Below are 22,207 nucleotides of genomic sequence, written 5' to 3'. Positions count from 1 at the left end.
CTACCAAGAGCCTGGGTCTGACCGAGGTTTCCGACTAAAAGGAAGTTTTTCCTCGCCACTGTCGCACTGTTGCTTGCTCTGTAGGAAACTACTAGAATTGTTGGGTCCTTGTAAATTCTGGAGTGTGGTCTAGACCTACTCTATCTGTAAAGTGTCTTGAGATAACGCTTGTTATGAATTGATACAATAAATAAAATTGAATTGAATTGAAATCTTGTAACATACAGTATTTCACCATTTACATACCTAAATTAATCAAAAATAATGAAACAATTCGTATTTGAAACCTTATCTAGACTAAATTGAATAAAAGCTTTGTTACGGTTTATAGTCCCGAAGTAAATGAATAGTGAAACACACATAAGGCCAGTTGAAAATGGAAAAATATAATAATATAATATAATATGGCCATATTTCATATATTTTCTTTAACAACTGCAGTTTGCGTATGTAATGGAGAAGGAGGCCTGATTGAATGTTACATTTTTATAAGGTGTTGACAAAAAAACACGCCATAATAGCTCAAGGGGACGTATTGCATAATTTAAAAAAAAAGAAAAGAAGATTGTGCAGACAATGAGACAAGGTCCAGATGAAAATAAAGTAAGTTTGAAGCACAGAAATTAGAATGAGAGTAGAACAAACATTAAACTATTTGGATGGTCATTTGATTAGTTCAAGAAAAATGACGACTGTTGTTAGTTGTTATGTTGACAACACTCACCTGTGGGGGCGTATTGTGTGTCACACTCACTAGTTTGAGAATTCTATTTTCTTGATGACTTACAATAGAAGTATAAGCAAATAAATCCAGCAGTCCTCAATTCCTTTCTAGCAGCAATGCATGGACAGAGCACACAAAAGACCCCTCTACATGCTTCATCCTACGCCACTGCTCATTGGTTGCAAAATCTCACTTAAGGCACTTAAGGCACAAGGCGTTTTTTATAGGAAAGTTTAAGCAGAAGTTAGTCTGCTACGGTCCCGATTCTTTGCAATCAAACACATAAAACACAAAATAGTGGCCACCGCTCTGATCTTCCTGCTATGCTGACTTTAATGGGAATGTCCATTCTACTCTCATTCTACTTCCATAGTTTGAAGTGAAAAAAATGGCACCTGTGCAACATCAGTCAAGTTTTGTCTTACACTGCCTAACACATCTGGTGAAGACTTGTATTTATGGTAATATTGGTACTACTACGAGTACTGAAAATACATTTTGCTGAATGTCTGAATATTTAACTTCAACTAACTACATCCTAGTGTTTTTATGGAAAATCACTTCAGATCTTGCAAGAATATATGTGACAGAAACATGGCAAATAGGGAAAAAAAACACATGCACCACTCTTACTGTAGATTATCACAAATGCTGCAAAATGTTAGGTGTCTAAACCATTCCCTCTTGAGCAGTACTTGGCAGACGTGGGGCTGCTACTACACTCGTAATAAAGAAACACACTGGTATCAAGATAAAACCTTGGTGCTCTCTGAACATCTGTAAGACAATGACAGATAACTAGTCAGTCCACTGGAGAAGCAGGAGTGGCTGCTGAGTGAATGTTGTGTAGCAAAAGCAGTGTGCGGTCCTGGGTCAGCCAGCAGCATCTGAGCGTTAATAAGGGGGGTAATTGAATTAGAGGATCAGTGGAGGCCTGTAGTGTGGGCGCCACACGGCTCTAATTTCATTACAAGTGATGTAAACATGAGGTTGGCCCTCAGCGCAGGGGCCTCCCACATTAATACATCCACAAAATGCTCAAAACATTTTTTTTATTACAAAACCACAAATCTACACCTGCTCGTCCATCCTGTCCAACCGTGCGGACATTTCAGACTGTGTGTTCATGAGAGTTGTATGTTTACATGATTAAGTACCTAATGTGAATCAGGGGGGAAGAAATCTGCATTATGTGGCCCAAAAGCAGTTAGCACTGTCATCTCAAAGCAGGAAGGAGATTGATTCTCAGCCCTTTCTGTGTGCTGGTTATGTTTTCTGAATATGAAAAGAAATATGAAAAAATAATAAATCTAACATTGATGGTTGTGTAGGCGAGAGAACATGACACATTAAGTTGACATCAGGGAATATTTTTTGTTGTTTGTTTAGAAGAACATGATGGCTACCCACAATCTATGACATCCATACTGCAAAGTGATTTTTCCAATCTGCATGATACATATTTATGAATGTGCTTTGGCCTGATGACTCACTTGATCATCAAACTGAGCACAGCCCAACTAAAGCTGTAGGCTTGACTGTAGGCCTTCTTCCGGTGATGAATAGTTATGAGGGCAGGAGTTAACCAAGGGGAAACTGTTCACATCCCTAATAAGTCAGCTGTGACAATGACAATCTCATTGGGGTCACATGCTCAGCATTCCAACATGCAGGTGGGCCAATCAGAGCACAGGAAGAGAACCGATAGATATGAAGACAGAAATAGTCTTTTGCAAAGGTAAAAAAAGAGAATCGCATTGCCTAACTCTTTGCCAAAATATCACACATGTAATTACTTCATCGGGCAGTAAATCAGTCTAAATCTTCTCTACTTTAAACAGCACATCTGTTCACACAACTCACATCTATCATGTGCTTAATGCTAAAAAATGCTCAAACCTTGCTTTAACCAGTCTTTGACAGATATGCCTCTTTCATTTTTTGACACCCTGGAGAGCCTGCCAATTTACCCTGCAGCAAAGCAGGATGAAAACATGGAGGACAGACTCATCAGGTAGACAAGTGTCACTTTTGGCCTCAATTGCCACTGTACAGCCAAAGTTACATTCTACATTTCTTTTAAAAAATCCAGTGGCTTTGGTGGAAAATAACTGGGAGGTAAACCTGGGCTGCGTTTATGTTTTGTTGCTTTTGCATTCTGAAGAAGAGCTGCAAGAAAATCCTACATCTCTCACTTTCTACAATAGTTGATTGGTTGAAGATTTCTGTTCTGTTGGTTTGCATGCACTGATTTGGCAACAGATCCAGATCACCGCAACATGAGAAGGATAATACTAAAAATATTAAGCACTATGTGTTATATCTGAATGTGACTGAAACACTATATTCCTGTGACATCATTTTTCAAAACTATAGGTGCATAATTTATAGGCAGGAAAGTCACTGAAGACAGAGAACGGATTCTTTCTTCTGCCACTCTCCTTGATCTCAAAAACTACTGCACTGTCATACACTTAAAAAGTCCTTTAGCAGAGGAAAATGTTATGTTAATGTCAACTTTTGCAGAATAACAACTATAACTTTGTATCTGTGAAATTCCCACGTCAGCACAAAGGGGCAACAAAATGTAGAAAAAACAAAATCTCTAGGTTTTTTTTCTCTAAGCTAAAAAGAAAAACATCACTTTTATCAAGATTGCTCACAGGAAGACAAAAAAACACTGTGCATAAGACGGGAAGATATAACAGGAGCAGACAGCTGTGTAAAGGAGAAAGATACCTTTACCAGAATGCATCTGCAGTTTGTTGATTGCATCTCCATCCTAAGATAACAGAGCTGCAGACTAATGGAGCTTGCTGAAGAAGTGCCTCATTACCACTTCACTCAGTCTTACGTAGGTTGATAATTACTGATGCTACGCCAATCTTTCAGAATCCATTGTTGGTTGTTTTTCAATTTCAGGGAACTAACAACACCACCTCCAACCCACCTACCCCCTAACCAATACCCTTGGTCCTCCCAGTCCATTTCTCTGTTGACTGAGCGGTGCAAAACACCAGATTAATGACACAATAGAGTGCAAGTCGACTTTAAAAGCGCTCGTTTCCCAGCAACTGCCACAGGTAAGAGGGAAGAACCTTAGTCTAACCGGACCTTGCTCAAGGATGTTATAAATAGCAGGAGACTTAGGGCTGAATGAAGGCAACAACTGCCAAGCACTACCATAAACTCAATAATTCCCATTAAACCTTCTGTTTGTAAATTGTCCAAAGACAGGCAAAATGTTCTTCACACAGAATTTGAAGAGTTTGACAGATGAGTAAATGTTTTTACATTGTACTTTTTTACTTCACTTTGAAAATGCTGCACTTCCCTGAAGAAAAGCTGACAAGCTAATTGTCAAGTAGCGCTGTCACAAGCAGGTGGAGAGTTTTAAAATAAAGTTCACACCACCCTCATTATGTAAACAATCACAGCCAGTACTGCTAACCTCGCCCCCTCTATGGACTACAGCTGGCATACTTTACAGTAACAAGAAGGCTCAAGGGATGTGAAAGGCGTGTGAGTTAATCGTGTGTTCCTGTACAGTCTGCGCAACGTATCCAAACCTAAACCAGGGAACATAAAAAGAGAAAGATGACACAGCCGACACCTTTGTTATTTTCTTATACCTCCATTACTGCCAATTAAATTGATCTCTCTTCAGATCACTAGGAAATATCACTTAAGGTAAATGTTAATTAACACTAGTGCAGTCAGTTAAACGCGTTATTAATGGAGGTAATGCAAACCCATTTTGACAGCGTCAATTTTTTTTCATTAATTTTGGCCTAGCAAACTTTGTAGTTTTTTTTCACATGCTGTTGCAACAACTAGTAACGTCAGCAAAAAGTACAACACCACACCAGATCTAGCTAGATCGGAAACAAAACAACAGGCACGCCGCACACACTTGGTTGAGCTTGCAAGCCGGCCAGAAAGAAGTAACGTTACGTTTTGAGTGGATGGCTAGCGCGAGACGCCAAAATGGATGCCAATAAGATTCTGGATGGAAAGTTTACTTTCTAAAAGTTGCAAATTGGTTCCATTGACAAGACCAAAGTGATCTGTGTGTTTTGTCAATGACCAGTCTGAAATAACACTTGATGGCCAAGCACACAGCTGATGCGAATTCTCCGCCCCCCCCACCCCCTTGTCAAAGTACTTTTTTCACCCTTTTATTGATGGACAGTGTTATGTTAGTTTGAAATTGAACACTACAGTTGGCTAAATGCCAAAGTTGTTTTCAATGAAAAAAACATTTGCACAAAGCAAGCCAATCCACTTTTCCATGTTGGTAAGAGCATAAAAATGAGAAAACAATGGTCAAAAAAGAAATCAAGGGACATTTAGAATAGATAAAAATGTGCGATTAATTTGAATTAAATATTTTAATCGTTTGACAGCACTAATTAACACACAAGAAAAAGCTGCTAAAAACAAAGCTTCAGTTTATGGTTCAGCCAAAAGATGTCCCCCATAACATCGCCCTCTGTGAAAACAACAAGTCTGGTAAGTGCTGAGAAGACACAGGAGCGAAAGCCAGCAGCCCCACAAAAACGCGCATGCACGCACGCTCACACACACACACACACACACACTCACACGACTCATCCCCCTTACACAGGCACCACACTGAGGTCTAATCGATGCAGCTCATTCATACTGAACCACAGACGTCAGGGGAAGCCGGGGGAATTACAAGCAGCCTCCGCTGTGAGATCGCAGCCTAGAGGAAGCCAGGGGAAGACAAAGCCAGCTTCGCTCTGGAAACCTGCCGTTTACTGTCCACGGCATTTTTAACAACATGGCTACTGAGTTCCCTCGCTTCATAGGAAATGACACCAAACAGGTACAACAGTACTTAAACCGGATTGTTAAAGAACAATACGCCTTATTTTGGACATTTAAACATGATTATAGCAGTTGACCCCAGTAGATGGGTTTCTCCAGTGCTCTGTAGTAGCATCAACATACACTGTGTTGACCAATCATTCATCATTCAAAACAAAAAGGACAATCTTTCATTTGAATATATTTCTAAAAATCAATAAATAATTAACTCAGAACTGGTTCAGATGAGCAGTAAGAACAGATTCACACTTTAGGGGTACTATTACGGCCAAACCCAACACCAAGTCTATATCCTTTTGTTTGCGCTGATGGGCTGATTGTCTGACAACATTATCGATCTCATGAGGTGACTTCTTGTCCGAAGACAGTGGTGTGGAGAGTGGAACATGAGCTGAGAAAAAAGGCATTCTGGAAATCTGTTGTTTTGGAGTAGGCTACAGAAATGATAGGCTCCTGTTATCTCAATATCTAAACAATTTCCACAATGTGGATGCGGTTCTTATAGTTTGATGACCACCGGTATTCATTTTAGCCAGAGTACAACATTACAGAAAGAGAGAGAGAGAGAGAGAGAGAGAGAGAGAGAGAGAGAGGCAGCAAGAGGGTGAAGTAGGGGCCAAAGGGCTGCGAGGATTGGGATATTGGTGCACCCATGGGTGCCAATATGCCCAAAGAAAATGTTTTCAGGAGTGGGACCTGTTGCTGCCAGATATCTGTGGTCCGGATGTGGCCAGTGATTTACCTTGCACACAATGCTGTGTCACCATGTCAGGATTTTCCCCTCTAATCAACAGTGCTGTGAGACATGAGCAAATAGGAACCATTGTTTTTTTAGGCCTTTATTTCCACAGGACAGATGATGACATGAAAGAGGGGGAATGACATGCAGCAAAGGGCCGCAGGTTTGACTCAAACCTTTGAGTCAAACCTGCGGCCGCTGCATTGAGGAGTAGACCTCTATATGTGTGCGCCTGCTCTACCAACTGAGCTAACCCGGCCAAAGAACCATCGTTTTTATTGAAAATCATAACACGACATAACACAAAACCATGCTGCCTCTCTCTCTTTTTCTCTCTCTTGTTCTCTCTCTCTCTCGCTCTCTCTCCTCTTCCGCTCTTCATCTGTATACTTCATCTATAGACTATAGGCTACTCTGGCTCAAATGAATATGGGTGGCCATCTAATTATAATGATTTCATCCACATTGTGGATATCATTTAAATTTTGAGCCATGGCATTGAACATCATTTAGATAACACAAACCATTAATTTCTGTAGCCTACTGCAAAACAACTCCCAGAATGCCTTCTTCTCGACTCGCATTCCGCTCTCCACATTGCTGTCTTTGGACAAAAGTCACATCCTGAGAGCGATAATTTAATATCAATCTGAGCATGTCAGGAGCAACAACAACAACAACAAAAAAATCACTTTTAGTGGGAAAAAACATCAAGGCTGCACAATTGCCCCATTAGGTTACATTGCAGCTTGGATTGCGGCGGCTCGTCACTGCGATTTCGCTCAACACTGGACCAATTTAAATTTAAATTTTTTGGTCACATCAGTCTATTAGACACAACTGCATGGGGAAATGGGGTCCAGGTTGAAAAACAACGGTAGTTACCCTTTAAGTTCAGTACACAACAAAGTCTCTGAGGCTCCGAGAGCAACTCCTGCAAAAAATTAAAATTACCTCTTAGGCTAATTATTCATGAGGAAAATATGGATGACTTCATGTCTACATGAAGTCATCCATATTTTTTTTGTAACTTAAACTCTGCAGACACGTCCTGTAAGCTTGATCTCCTCCTCAGACAGGGGTAAGGTGAATACACATGCCTTTAAGTTAAGAGGCATTGTCTCCTGACTTTTACCTGACACGGTCAGGGGTCATAAAATATAGACGCACTTTGACCCTGATTAATCCCGATGATGACTCTAAATGAACAGAGGCAGAAGCGAGCACAGCTCTTTTCAAAATTAAACTGGGGACAACTGGTGGAAAAAATAACTTGTGGTTCACAAGAGAGAGGGACATAAAACCCAGACAATTGCTCAAAGCAAATGCCTCCACAGCAGTCTTCAACTGCACCTAATGGACCATGCCCAGTCCAGCATCAACAAGCCTTTATCTCCTCTTTCACACAGAGAACTTACCAGTAACTTCTGCTTTTGTCTTTGGTGGCTCAGGGTCTCAGGGTTGAGTCTCAGAGATCTACTGTTGTCCTTCAGAAGACGAAAGCTGTCCAAACGCTGCACACCTGGGAGCTGGTGGTGTAACACTTCATTTCTCAGCTGTGGTGGGGGGAATACACAAACGAACACAAAACTTGAAGTCATTTAAATCATCTTAGTCAAATCAATATAGTAATACTAATACTGTACATGTTGTTGGTGGTTTTACAGTTTGATTGTGCAGTTTTTGGATAACTTATTCCAAATAGTCCACTGTTGGTCCCACTGGTGATGAAATCTGCTAGCACTCTGAGTGTAGGTGAGTGGCCGCTCAGAGCCAGCAGGTGGTCTGACAGGAAACACCGCTAACAGCTACATTGATGCAGTGAAAACAGTGTGTTCTCCCTTTAATGATCTTCACAAGTTCAGTCTACTAGACCACCTGCTGCTTTGGACGTTGGACACAGCATTCCACAAAATTTTGCTTCATTGAAAATAAAATGTGCAACCTAGTTTAAAACAATCATACAATGTAAAAACAGAAGAAATATGTATTGTTTTTATAACGGATCCGGTGTAAAATCATCCTGAGCTGTGCTTGTTAATCTGTGCACGTCACAAGTGATTGGTATGGTGAGTTAATTGTATTTTCCCAGTTATCCAGATACTTCACACAGCTCTGTTTACTCACATTCTAAAATCTGCAAACAACATGTTGACCAAGTGTTTCAATGGAAAATAACACTTAAGCACTCATTCAACCAGATACTTACAAACCCACACAAGTCTAAGATGCCATCGAGGTAAAATAACATCCTCTCTCCATGTTCAACCACTTAGCCAGCAACGCTGATAGCACAACCTAAACTGCTTGTTATTGCCAAGCTAGTGGAGCTGGCTGGAAATAATAATGCCCCCTATTAAATTATTCATAGCTCCAATCAGGTGGAACCAGATGCTGCTTTTGTGTCATAGAGGGAGAGCTGTAACTCAACTCAAGCATGGAAGGCCATCGCAAGACTTCATGGAACAAGCATGGATGCTACTGGGCTACAAAACAAAACACAGGATGTCATGACACTCGCTTGGCTGTTTCCATGTGACATTTCACTGCAAGTGTTCAGGCAGAGGACCGTGGCTCAGTCCAAATGGGGGCAAAGCCTGAGGTGCTGCTCGCAGTTCACCAACCCTGTGTTGGTGTCGCTTTGTAACCCGCCCCCCAGACATTTGTGGCCATGGCCAGAAGATGACCTTTTTTGTTCATGCAATGCTTTACTGCTGAATACTAATGCTACGGTGCTGTGTGCCCGCCACTCATGGGAACAAGCAATGCTATTTTTAGCCACATGTCCCCAGCTGCACATCTCCAACCCGGGGCCAATGAGCAATTAGTGTTTGTTTCTAGTGGCAGGAGGCAGTGCCGTAACCTCCCAAACGCATATAGACATCTGGACAAAGACTGTCTCTGTCGTGCCCCGTACCACTGCCACAAGGCACTACTCCTAAAGTTTTGTTGACACTCTGTCCATGTGAACCTTTATAGGTGCTGAGCAGTAGGGGTTTTACATACACATGTGCAGGCTTTGCTTGGTTTGGCTCAGTGCCTCAGCCAATAACAATTTGCATTCACAATAGGGCTACTTGCTTTAAGGTGTGTTTTCAGTGGCGCGGCTTTTCAGGGCCACGGCTGCTGTTACAAGCCTGAGAGAAATAAGACAGATATCCGAACATATAAACTGGGACACAGGAGATAAACTAAACCACAGAGATTCAGTGAGAAGCTACATAAATACTGTAAACAGCACAGATACTTTTAAAAGCATCTATCTTTCTGGTCTCCAGCCCAGACATGAGTTAGGTTGAGTCTCGCAACATAGGAAGAAGAAAGGGGGGTCGTTATGGTTTGGCCGCGGTCGGCGAGACATCACCACTGGTTGGTGAGGCGAGTTTTGGTCACTAAAACTGGTAAAGGAAACGCAAATCAGCGCGGCATAGTTTGGCTCAGCAGGCCAAAAGTGCAAATGGAAAAGCTCTTCTCCCCAACATCAGCTGCCATTCACTCCGGAAACAAAGACTTATTTAACTACTCATTCAATAATTTGTGGCCTTGGCTGAAAATGACATCATCCTGTGCCTGTGTTTCAATATAAGCAAAAGTGTCCGAACAACTTCTTGTTTGGTCAAAAGGGGCCATCAATTTTAATTGTCCACAGACTGTACTTCAGAAGGAGTTATTCATAGAACTGCAACCAACGATTATTCTCTTTATCAATTAATCTGCCAATTATTTAATAATACCCACCACGATTTTCTGAAGCCTGACTGAACACACTCAAGCTAAAGCTAGGCAAAGTTCAATATTTCTTCTCGAAAAACCACGTATAATAGCTTTCCAAAACAGTTATTCATTTTCTGACCATTAACTAATCAATAATTTGACTCATTTCACTTATAGTTATTTAAGACTACAATTTTTGAGAAGCAACAGTCACAAACATTTCAGTACTGTGTATGTGATTGGCTGACTCAGAAACACACATCAGGATTTGATTGAATGACATTTCAGTATGGGCTCATTATTTGTGATGATTGTCAAAGCCAAAGGTAAGCTTTCTGTTTTCAGTTATTCTGGGATGAAAATTCTGGCAGGCATTTCTAATTAAGCAGAATTAGACACTTTTTGTTTTGTCAGTATACAGACATTTCCACAAAAGTCATGCTGGGCCTTACTCTTAGACTGTCAGCAACTCTAAGATAACACAGTATATTATGATATATGTCGCTGAGCGGGTATAATGAGTCAGTTTTGGAGTCTGTATTTCATGACGGCCTCTTTAATTCATTTTAGTCAGGGCAAAGTTAATTCAATCCACCTTATTACAGCTTCTTCATGCAATTACCCTGTGCCCCTGTTCATTGATGGGCCGGCACGGAGGCAGTGGATTGGACAGCCGGCTTTCCAAGCCCACAGAGACCTATGAACAATGTAGCATGCCCTATCATATAGTAAACAAAAATGAATCACTGCAAAAAAGAAATCATTGTGCTGCAGCACCCACTGCACAGCCAATTTATTTTTTTCTAGTAATCTTCTGTGAAATTCCACTTGATCGGGACATTAGAGTCAATTACATCCCTACATAAAACACAAAGCATTAACTCTGGAGCACATTATCATTTTGTTAATCATCCTCAACATTAAAAGTGGTGTAGAAACAGCAAGTGTTCCTTGAGCTGACTGGCAGTGTGTCTGTAGCACTGCCTGCCAATAACATGTTATCAAAAAGACTGCAATTAAGCTCCAACATGGTGGACAACACACAGAGTAGAGCGTGTCCGTATAAAGGATATGAAGAAACAACATAAGAATATAAGAAGCAAGAATATAAAGAACATTGGACATGGTGTTTAACAATCACTCTCTTTTGCCTTTTTGGAAAAAAATACAATTTTTGAAGTTTGGGTTAAAATAACCTCAACAAAAAACTCAACACAATACTGCTTTTTAAAGAAAATGTAAGTGCAGTGTGGACAAAGCAGACACAGTAAGCAAAACCTGTAAGCAGAAAGACAGAGACAGAGGTAGAGACCGAGAATAAACCTGTGGAGATAAGCTTTTTTATTACAAAGCAAATCCTGACAAATAATCACTGTCTGTGGATTTTGGCAAGATCCGCATAATCATCCCCAGCCCCCACTCTCGGGCATCATCGTCCATCTTTCAGAATGTATCCAAACAGCCCTCAACCTCACTGAGCTGACCACAAACACAGATTTGACTGACAGCTATGAAAAAGCCACAGAAATCTCAAAAAAATAATATATATATTTCAAATATGCTTTGGGTTGTTTGACTAGTGCTAACTCAAATATTGTTGGTGTGGAACAAAAAGGCCCTTTGCCTTGCAGTCCTTCTCTCCTACACTGATTCCTATAAAGACAATCAACAACCTGTCCATAACAATGTAAAACTGATGAAGCTAAAGCATTCAGCATAAGCTTAGTACTACCAGGGTAGGGCCTGCAGCTTTTAATGCAAACATTTGCTGCTGTGAAAATGTGGCAGCTGTCAGTCATATCTGTAAAGTGAGTGACAAAGTGACAAAAAAGTGAAGTGACAAAATAGCATCACCCTAACAATGAACCAATACAACTAATTTCTGGGGGCTCATGTAATCTCATGCTGTTTACACCAGATCAGTGTTGTCTATCTGACTAAGTGGACAGCCCTGATCAACTCCAGGCACAATCAATTATGAATGCAGTCAGATCCCTGAGGTGATTATCGGCTACTCTCCTCCGACCTCCAGAGAAGTCCAGCAGTCCAGTCCCTCCCACGGTTGTCTGAGCCCGACTACAGCAGTCAGTCAAACTGCCGACATGTCGACAGTTGGCCCAACATATCTACTAACATTACATTTTAGCCGCAGGAGCTATGGTGTAACACAAACATGCTGTAAACATACATATATGCACATGTGTAAAGAATAAGACAAACTGAAACACGCTGGTGTAAAGTGAACATGCAAGTAGATAGACCTATATAGACAAGAACATGTACATGCACTGAACATGTGTGTAGAGTGGATCTAATCTAGGGGGATTATATAGCACAAAACATCTACATAAATCTGCCCTCACATGGGAAAAAAACCCTCTGGACACACAAGAGACCCATGCTTGCTTTTTCATGCACGGACAGTCCAACAATCTGAGCAAATGATGCGCTTGCTTACAATGATAATGCACTTTCACTCTGCTGTCACTCTGTCTCCTGGAGCCATCTTTGGAGAGATTTCCGGGTGAAGATGGGGTTATGTAACGGCGGCCGTGGACCCTGCTGTTCATATCACTAATGCTTCACACTGTGGCGGGGTCACGTGCTTTATCCAGGCCACATCCAGGCGCCAGCAGCAGCAGCAGCAGTGTTCCAGCTGTTACTACTGCCTGGGCTCAGTCACTCAGGGCCATGCTGAGTTATGCTCCTCTTACACTGCTACAGTCTTGGTTGAGCAGCCATGTTCAGCACCACAGCACTTCACCTTTCACTTTTGTCTCTCAAACATACTTGCACTGGAGACAATGTGTCATACTACCATTACTATTCAGCTTATCCACAATGCAAGGTAGACACTACTCATACAGGAGAGGCTAATGCATCCTTATGGGATTTCATCTGGGCAACTCAATCACCTACTGAAGGGGAATGGTATTGTAAAGAAAATGTCAAATATTTGTATCCCAACTTTTTTTGCCAACTGCCGTCTCTGCATTGCCCAAAAGGTTACTTATTGTGACACCACCCGAGGTTAAAAACTCTACAACTAAACAACATGTGCTTACTATTGAGTGTTAAGCATCTTGATTTAGACCTACACTAAACAGACCAGCTTTAAAAGGGAATTTGCAAATGACTTAGCATCATTACTACTTCTAGTGAACACTCAGCATTTTTTTTAACCTGCTTCATAGCTTCAGAGCCTAACTGATACAACAGCATGGCAATATTATACTTTTAGCTTATTACAGATATACTGGTATGTGCATGTATTTCAGTATCAGTGTGTAAGGTCCAAATAATAGCAATACAGAAATAACACAAACATATGTTTGAGGTAAAGACTTTCTCCATTACAAAAACTGTCCACCAGGGAGCACTGACTGAGCTGCTGCAATTACTAATTTTATATTAACAATGGATCAAAAGTCTACTCTGTCAAAGGGGCCACTTGTAGTGACAAACACACTGAGAATTATCACCCAACTACAGTTCCTCTCACCCCTACTGAGCATTTTAGTCTTTCAGCTTGTTGTTTTAGTTGGACAGCCCACAACCTTACTGTTCAGTTCACTGTCAGTCTTTTCATCTCCCCACTTCAAGACACAGCAGGTTATTTAGCAAAAGAAATCTTTGATAAATTCATTTTACACACAGCACAATGACACTGACTAGCTAGTGAATACAGCAGAGCACCTAAAGAGCAAGATATTTCCATCAGGACTGGCTGAAGACAAAAATAGAGCTGGAAAGAGAGTGAATATTGAACTTCCATTTGGACATAATCACAACTCCAAATTAATGCTAATTGTGTTCCCTGTCTGAAGGGTGCGTAAATAAGAGACGGTTTGTTAACAGGCTCACATTATTCCTTATGCTGATAATCATTTTTGTGTTCGCATTTTGTTTGTGCAGCCCCAAAAAAAATATTGCACAGTAAATACTGATCACAATTCTTTAATAGTCAATTTAAATTATCTTTATAAAAAACAGATTTTGGATTTAAATTCAGTATAGTTTTCTGCGACTAAAAACAAAATGTCTGAACTCCCAATGCAGTACACCCCACCCATTTGGTGCTACTAGAGGGAGAATTTTATGCATATATTATTTGACCGAGGGCTGGATTAGAAAAAAAATGCTCAAGAGTACTCTGCCTCCCTCCTTGACCTCCCTCCACCACCAACACCACCCTTTGCCTCCTCTCCCTCAAATTAATTGCAGAGAAAACAAATTTGCGTTAAAATATGAATATCCGTCTCCTGTGCATAGTGAAGATAAAAGTTACTTTCTGGGAGCTCAGGGATAAAAAGTGAAATGATGAATGGCCATGCCTGCTATGTCAAGGTGGACAGGAGGAGCTACAGTATGAATGAGAGTTTGTGAGTACTCTCCCATATCCGAGGTGTGGGTCTAGACTGACAACCCTAATTATGGGAGCTCTTCAAATGAGTGACCTTGGTAGGCAGCAGAAACACACACACACACACACACACACACACACACACACACACACACACACACACACACAAACACACACAAACACAGACATATTTTCGCACAGTGAAAATCAGAGTTCAGCCTCAACTGTTTATCCCCACTGCCACCCTCTGCTCTCATTACTGCCACCTATAGGATCTCATTGCAAACTGAGCTCTGTAGCTGATGACACAACATACAGAAACACTTATACCTTTTAAATATTCATGAATGCCCTCTACAACCCACAGTGCCAATTTAGAATGCACACACAAACAAACCTTTTCAGTATGCAATAAAAAAAATAAAAAAATAAATACCACCAATGATACAGTGTCAGCTGTTGGGTTAACATGTCTTCCACTGGGATTCAACACTGATGGATAATCTGCACAAATGTTTGACAAAATCCATGCAAGCTAATTGATCAAAATTAGATGACTGCTGTCTACCAATTAGCATCCAGAAAGCGCTATTTGACAGGCATGGCAGTGACAACCGGAACCAACGTCAACCCTAAAAAACATGTTATATCACCCACAGACAATAGCTAAACACACTGCTCCTGTTATGCTGACTTCTGTATTCTTTTTACACACTGCAGCATGTTTTCAGTTAGGACGGGAAACTCAATAAAACAATATGACAGTGAATCCTCACTGCATGCAAATGATGTGCAATGTCCTCTGGCTCTTCTCGGTGCTGGACATTCTACCCTCCTGTGCAGAACACCTCAAAACATCTCTTATCCATCTCTTAAGAAATGCATTTAAGGGTAGGAGGGCTGCATGTGTACGATTACCAGAAGATTACATTTCAATATTTGTAGCCGCTAAGAATCTGAAACACTAAAACATGTTATGATGATCCTTATCCCTCCAGCGGCAGCAGCACAGGGATCCTGCAGCAGAGGCAACACAACAATCCTTTGCTCAGAAAAACACACACGGTTTGACAGCAGACAGTAGATGGTACAGTACCTTAGCAGCGGCTGTAAAAGGACCGATGCAGTGGCAGGTGTTTCCTACTGTGTTGAAAGGACAGAAAAGCAGCTGAACCCGGGATGATGGCTATGGCAGCTCGGTAGCATAAAATGGTTCATCAGTGCTCGGCAGAAAGAGGCACAGCCAAGCAGCAAAGGGAGAGGGAGACAGCCAGCGAGCATTACTCAGCTCACACTACCGTGGCTGTGCAGCAGAGCACACACACACACCAACACGCCCCCTTTCGCTCTCTCTCTCTCGCTCTCACTTTCTCACACACACACACACACATACACACACTAAGTCACACAGACACAGGCACGCAGGGGTGCAGAGGCAGTGCAGTGCGCAGCAGTACTGAGCAGCGCTCCCTCTCCAGGATGTCTTTCGTCTTCCTTAATCAGAATTGGTCATTCTCTGTCCCATTCTCAGCAGTCACAGACAATCCTGTCAATAAAGCCTTCCAGCCGTGTGCTCCATCGTATCGCCTGCCCACCTAACCACCACTGATGAGCAGCCATGATTGAAGTTGGCAAGGTCATGTGAGGTTCTCTGGCGTCCCCCTTGGTCTTTGCTCTCAGATTTGTTGCAGTGTTTACCGGCTTTTTTTTTTTTTTTTTGCACGCTGATACAGGGACTCTGCCTTGCCTCGTCATGGGTCATTATGCCATAGAGGCTACCCGGAGGCTCAGCTTGACAAACCCTCACTCACTGAATGGTGGACCAGACCAATCAGCTATCACAAACAGCAGCTATATCCATACCATCCAATCGCAGATCAGGAAATCAAGTGCAGAAGGGTATTAATGGGGATTATTTGGGCCATCCTGGTTTTTTTTTCACTATATGGAGATGTGGAGGAGAGAGGCAGAGGGTGCAGTATGGATGCCCTCTGTGGCTGACAGTGGTGGTGCACTCTGTTGTGGGAAAAGGAGAGAGGAGAAGCAAGACCCAAAACAGATATGCTTTCCTCAGTGTGGATGCTTAGCAACCACAGCAGCTCCTTACCTCTGTAAGAAGCCTCCCCCCCCCCCCCCCCCAGCGGGACCCTCTCTGCAATCCCAACTGAGAGCTTACATTGCACAGCGGCTATTTAACACTCAAGGCACCGCCACATGCCACATGATTGATGAATGTTCCCGCTCATGTCCTCTACCTGGTTTGTAAACACTAAAGGGGGAGGTGCTGAGCTCTGACAATGGGAAGGAAGCCCACCTGATGTTTATACTACGACATCAGCCGCTATGGGCAACTCCGCTGTCACTGCCCAATGTGAGTTGAGTGTCGATTTGAGTTGCACATGCTTAGATTTAAACGGTTTACGGCATACGTGTCATACTGAAATTTGTGAAAACCATAAAATAATAAACTTTTCTCATTAAAAACAATAACAGAAGATGGAAATCATTTCAAAAACGTTTTAGCTATCTACGATTGTTTGATTAGCTCGAGACACCATTCCAGTGACAGCCTTTGTTGTGTTTGACTGCTAACTTGTAGCCAGCAGTGAACGAACTTCGTTAAATAGATCCATTTTTACTGTATTGACATAACAGAAGTCTCTCGTTTGTTGGCTATTTGTTGCAAACTGATTCATGCGCGTCTCAAATCTGCACTCGACTCACATTGGGCAGATTATATCACCTCTAGGGCCATTAGTAAATTAACTTAAACCATAACACAGCAGCATACAAAGTAGAACTGCAAGCATAGCACTTTTTTGATCATTTTGGCAAAGGAACTGTGTTTATGAATCTGTTTTTGTTATATTATTCATGAATGTAGAAGTGATGAATGTATCTCAACAAAGGAGAATAATGTTAGGTCTATTGTATTTTATCAAAGCTGCAAAGCTCAAATACTGTAGCTAAATGCCTGCAAAGTTTGGGTCAAGTGGAAAAGAAAAAAGACTGCAAATATTGTTTGAGCCAAACGGGATCAAGGCATTTTTGACTTCTCACTTGGGAGGGCAGAGCCATGTAAGGTGCATACTGCTACTGCTGGTCCTGTGTTAGTTTATTTTATTATTTTCTGAATAATGATTCAGAGGATGCCTGCCTACCTTAGAACGTTAAAGGGAACCAAACGTGTTCAGACAGCTGTCAGAGGATGTCAGAAGGCAGACCAGCAGCTCCGGGCCGGCCTTAACTAGCTGGCTGAGACACATTTGGAGGTGTGAACAACTGTTTTGACATTCCCTTTTTGTGAAGGGTTCTGCAGATTAACAAAAACTGTGTGCGGTGCAAAAACAACAACATGATAAGCTAAGCTAGGTCATATATCAGGAGGCTGCAAATAAAAAGGAATAAACAACAGATATTTGCAGATAACTATTGATGCAGTCAGACAAGATTTACACAAGATATTCTTAATAACGTGTATATGATGACCAAAACAGGTAGTGGCATTTGGTGTTAAATTCACAAAAGTCTAATAACCAAATGCAATCATATGCATTTTATAACCTCCTGGTGAGTTCATCACAGCCATATTCTTCCCCATTCCAAAGCAGGGCATTAATGCTAGCATTTGTGGCTGCAGGGAACTCGCACGGTAGCACGCCTGCAGAGGCAATACCATCCCCAACAGCCTCCACTGAGCACTTCACTTGCATGTCTCTCGTTTCTAGATCACTATCCTGTCTGAAGGCTCAAGTGATTTCAAAACAAGCATCTTGTGAGCAGGACAAGTCAATGGATTAATAGGCAAAGGTTGTATCATTACAAACCCCTTCTACTCTCTTTGCAGGTACCTGATACGGCTTCACACTCTCCTTTCCTAATGTCCAAATAAGCAAATGACTGTACCTATGCAATTTAATCAAGCTGTTTAATATTATGAACAGGCATTTTAGGCCTTTATTTCTGACAAGACAGCTTAGACTGTCTTAGGGGAGAGAGAGGGGGAATGACATGAAGCAAAGGGCCGCAGGTGGGAGTTGAACCTATGGCCGCTGCATAGAGGACTTAGCCTATTTATATGAGCGCGTGCTCTACCAGGTGAGCTACCCAGGCGCCCAATCTAACATTTTTCAGACAGCAGAGACAAGGACTGACTTTTACAAGTACCCATAAGAAATGTAGGGTTGTAGGTTGGGATTCATAAAAGTAGGTTAGGCAATTTTTATGTATGAATATGCAGTTTTAATATAAAACAAAAACATCATAGAGGAACGGGATGGGAGTCATTTTTCGGGGATTAGGACGAGACAGGAGTTTTGTTTTTGTGGGAGTGGGATGGGACAGGAGTGAAAATCCACCTCAGTGTCACCCTTTAGTCCTCAACCTACACTATAAAACATCATACAGGAATTTAATGGAATTTACTAATATGTTAGCATTAACTACATTAAATGTAAATATATACATTTTATTAAGTTAAGTTATTAGTCTTGAATTGTGTTGAATGAATGTACTGCTGAGAGTTCACTCAACTCAATAAAATTTGCTTCTAAAGAAACATCATCAGCCTTGGATAATTTGCAATAAGATGAGACTTTATCACAAGGGAAATTGTGAAATTGTGTAGCATTTTAGCAGACTTCCCAGCATGCTTTGTTTGAGAGTTGAAACTGAGGAGACCCTTTTTCATATGGAAATGGCAACTTATATGTCTTTAAGGGCTGTGACACACTAACCCGATAATTGTCCGTCGGACAGTCTGGCGAGGTCAGTGATTTGAGTCTGTTCGGTGTGTTTTGTGCCGTCGTCTGTCCGGAGTGGTCTGAAGGGATCGTCAGCCTTCATTTTGGCCGACCTGACATGCTCGGTCGAAAGGCGGGCACTGCCGGCAGTCGGACTCAAATGACCAATCTGATTGGTGGAGTGCAAACCCAGAAACAAGGAGTGGGACTAGAGTCTCTCAAAATCTGACAAAAATCTTTTAAACTGACCTTTGTCGATCTGAAATGAAGACTGCATGGCCTATTTCTCGCTTAAAATGTTTTCAGAAACACAGTTCGGTGAACTATTTTAGTAAAATATGAGATCGGATTCTGAACAAGCCGCCATGACAGTCTGACTTTGAATTTCCAGAGAAACCAGACCCACATGACACATTTGTCCAATCAGCTGCCCGTTTTAATTTTGGGCGACAATACAGATTATTGCCGCCTGCTGTTATGGAGATGTGTTACATCTCGTCGCTTTGGTGCGTTCCGAGGCACTTTTTTTTACCAACTCGGGGAGACTGATTAGTCCAACTGCCTTTTCTGTCGAGGGTCGGCCGTCTGGTTGGTGTGTCAGGGGCATAATAGGGCTGCACAATATATTGTTTTTTATTGTCATAACAATATGAACATGTGCAATACACACATTGCGAAAGGCTGCAACATCTATCGCAAGATAGACAATCAGAGATTTTCTGTCTTAGTTGAAAGAAAATATCAATAGTGGTGTCTTTTATATTCAATTCAATTCTCAATTTGTTCAATAAAAGATGCTTGGAAAGTATTTCCGACAAGCAATTTGTTGTATTTTAGAAGAATACTGATAGCAGAAATGCAGAATTGATTATGTTATAATATCTGTTTATTTATCACAAGCAGTATCGTTATCGCGATATTCAACGTTATCGCATACCGCATATTTTCCTCATATTGTGCAGCCCCAGTCTTTATTACATAAAGATAAGTCATGATTAGTATTGGTTAGTATCCTAACTCAGTTACTGTGAGCAATGACACATGTTGTTGGAGCCTCTTTAAAGCAGCTATGAGTACTTCAGGTCAAATGAAGAACTGACTCTTCAAATTGAGATATACTAATATATCTCTAATGTAAGTCAGCGTGGCTCAACAGTTTTTGTATTGAACTTAATATCTCAAGTTCAGGGAATTAACTCAGTTTAACATTTTTACGCTGAAGTAATTATTCAAGTTAAGTATAGTTAACTCATATCTTTAATCAAGGCAACAGGGGAACTAAGATGAGCCAGCTTAAAATGATTTACAGTACCCTTCTAAAACACCCATTTTCACATCCCCATGCATGTTATCACATAGTCACACACACAATTAATCTGCCAATGGACAATGATATAAACTACTTAGGCTATTCACCAAACCAGCTGCATTTTGCACATCTGGTTAATAACTGCATTTAATTTTGTATCATCTGATTTCTGCAATATGATGCTTGAACTGCAAAATAAAATTGGTTATGTTGTCTTAAGTCAATTGTGAGTCTATTGTACATAGGAATGCACTACCAGTAGTTGCCACGATTGCCACGAAAATGTACATAAAGAAAAATGTCAGTGTTTCTACACAAGGCTAGCACTGATATTATATTATGGTTACAAACAAGGTAACTAGATAAGTAATTAGTTTATTAGTAACATACATATGTAGGTGTGGGTATCTACTATTATAAACTAATGCAAAACATGTAGCAAACCCGCCCAAATGCAATTATTTTGTAGATACTGCATATTTTATGCTGTATTTAATCAAATCCATATTACATAATGGCATGTTAGGTAATCTCTTTGTTCACAAGCAAACACCACTTACAGTTAATAAAGCATTGCATTATTTTTATGTTTGGTAGTTAAATCAACGGCATAAGAGACGATAGTCGGATGGTTGCATTTGTTAATGATGAGCCTTGGTGACAGGAAAGAGCCCTTGGCTGGGAAGTGCAAGGGGAGGTCAGATTATGGCTGCAGGCATCAACAAGTGCTGATCCCGCCAGTGTCCAGACACGGCGGAATCAAATCTTATTCATCGAAAGCTTAACAACCAACACACATTCAAACAACACACCACACTCACCTTATCTGTGCCTCTAATCCGGCTGTTCTTCTTTGCTGTGCCTAACCGTTGTCTCTGGCTCCATGCTACTTCCCACTGCGACTGTTTCAGGAGTTTCTCCATCTTGCAAGTCTTCTGACAACCCATTGTCCCCTGGCACATAAAAACAGATATCAAGTTAAGTCATGCAATCACATTACATCTCAATGATACAATCCCTGTTTGTTACGAGCAATAACCTACCATGACAGAACGGTTTGCATGCTTCCCCAAACGCTTGTCATAGTCAGCAGTGCCGGATGATGTCATAACTCCAGCATGTTCAGATTATAAATATCTGTATTACATAATAATGGATGTTGGATTATTGTTAGTACACAGACTGAGGAGACGGCACAGCTGCCGCAGGAAATGCACAAAACTATGAAACCATCTAAAATTACATTTGAATGATTACAAAGAAGAGATAAAAGCTGAATGTAAGACATTTGATGTATGTTTAGAGGACACATTTCATAAAAAAAATGTATCACATGAATGTGGAAAAGTAAACCATTTAACAGTGTCCCTGTAGAAATGACTAAAAGTGTAGGGTTTTGTTTTGCTTTGTTAACGCTACAAGGTTTTGAAAAGCATGGCTAGTTGAAACTATGTTATATAAAGAAGACATTTAGATTGTCTACATAATTGGACTAGAGTCCACAATTAAAAATTTCATTTATCTTTTTTTCTAATTGTGATTCACAGTAGCTGTAGGCTATAATTTGTCCACAGACTATTAACACTGTTCAAAATCAAGAAGATGTGTTTTATATTTTACTACCACCCACCTCAGATGCAGGATAAACCAGGCTCCAGCAGAAATGAGGCAGCAATTAAAACGTCCAGTGGGCCGGTCATTAGTAACACTACAGTTTCCACTGGGTCATCCAGGCCAGCGTTCTCCAAAACTCTGCAGAAGA

At 41.1% G+C, this 22,207-nt stretch overlaps 1 protein-coding gene across 24 annotated transcripts in view; it reads right to left on the bottom strand.

Annotated features, from left to right (window-relative positions):
* rimbp2b (RIMS binding protein 2b) overlaps positions 1-22,207 on the bottom strand; it is a 98,810-nt gene extending 76,603 nt beyond the window's left edge. For 14 of the 24 annotated variants that reach the window (XR_004332247.1, XM_032517297.1, XM_032517300.1 and 11 more), the window contains exons 1-4: positions 22,076-22,206; positions 21,489-21,582; positions 21,267-21,398; positions 7,736-7,873 (exon numbers count right to left, since the gene is read on the bottom strand). Coding sequence is in view for 22 of the 24 variants with exons in the window: in XM_032517297.1 (XP_032373188.1) it covers positions 7,736-7,873; positions 21,267-21,398; positions 21,489-21,554 (336 nt within the window). In the remaining 2 variants the exon portion in view is untranslated. Of the gene's footprint in view, positions 1-7,735; positions 7,874-15,490; positions 16,109-21,266; positions 21,399-21,488; positions 21,583-22,075 lie in introns of those variants that run through there. The other 10 variants (XM_032517318.1, XM_032517320.1, XM_032517321.1 and 7 more) reach the window with 5 other exon arrangements.

The sequence above is a fragment of the Etheostoma spectabile genome, chromosome 5 (assembly GCF_008692095.1).
Source record: "Etheostoma spectabile isolate EspeVRDwgs_2016 chromosome 5, UIUC_Espe_1.0, whole genome shotgun sequence".
NCBI lineage: Eukaryota > Metazoa > Chordata > Actinopteri > Perciformes > Percidae > Etheostoma > Etheostoma spectabile.
Note: the sequence above shows the minus strand (reverse complement) of the source record. Positions and strands in the feature narration are given on the sequence as shown.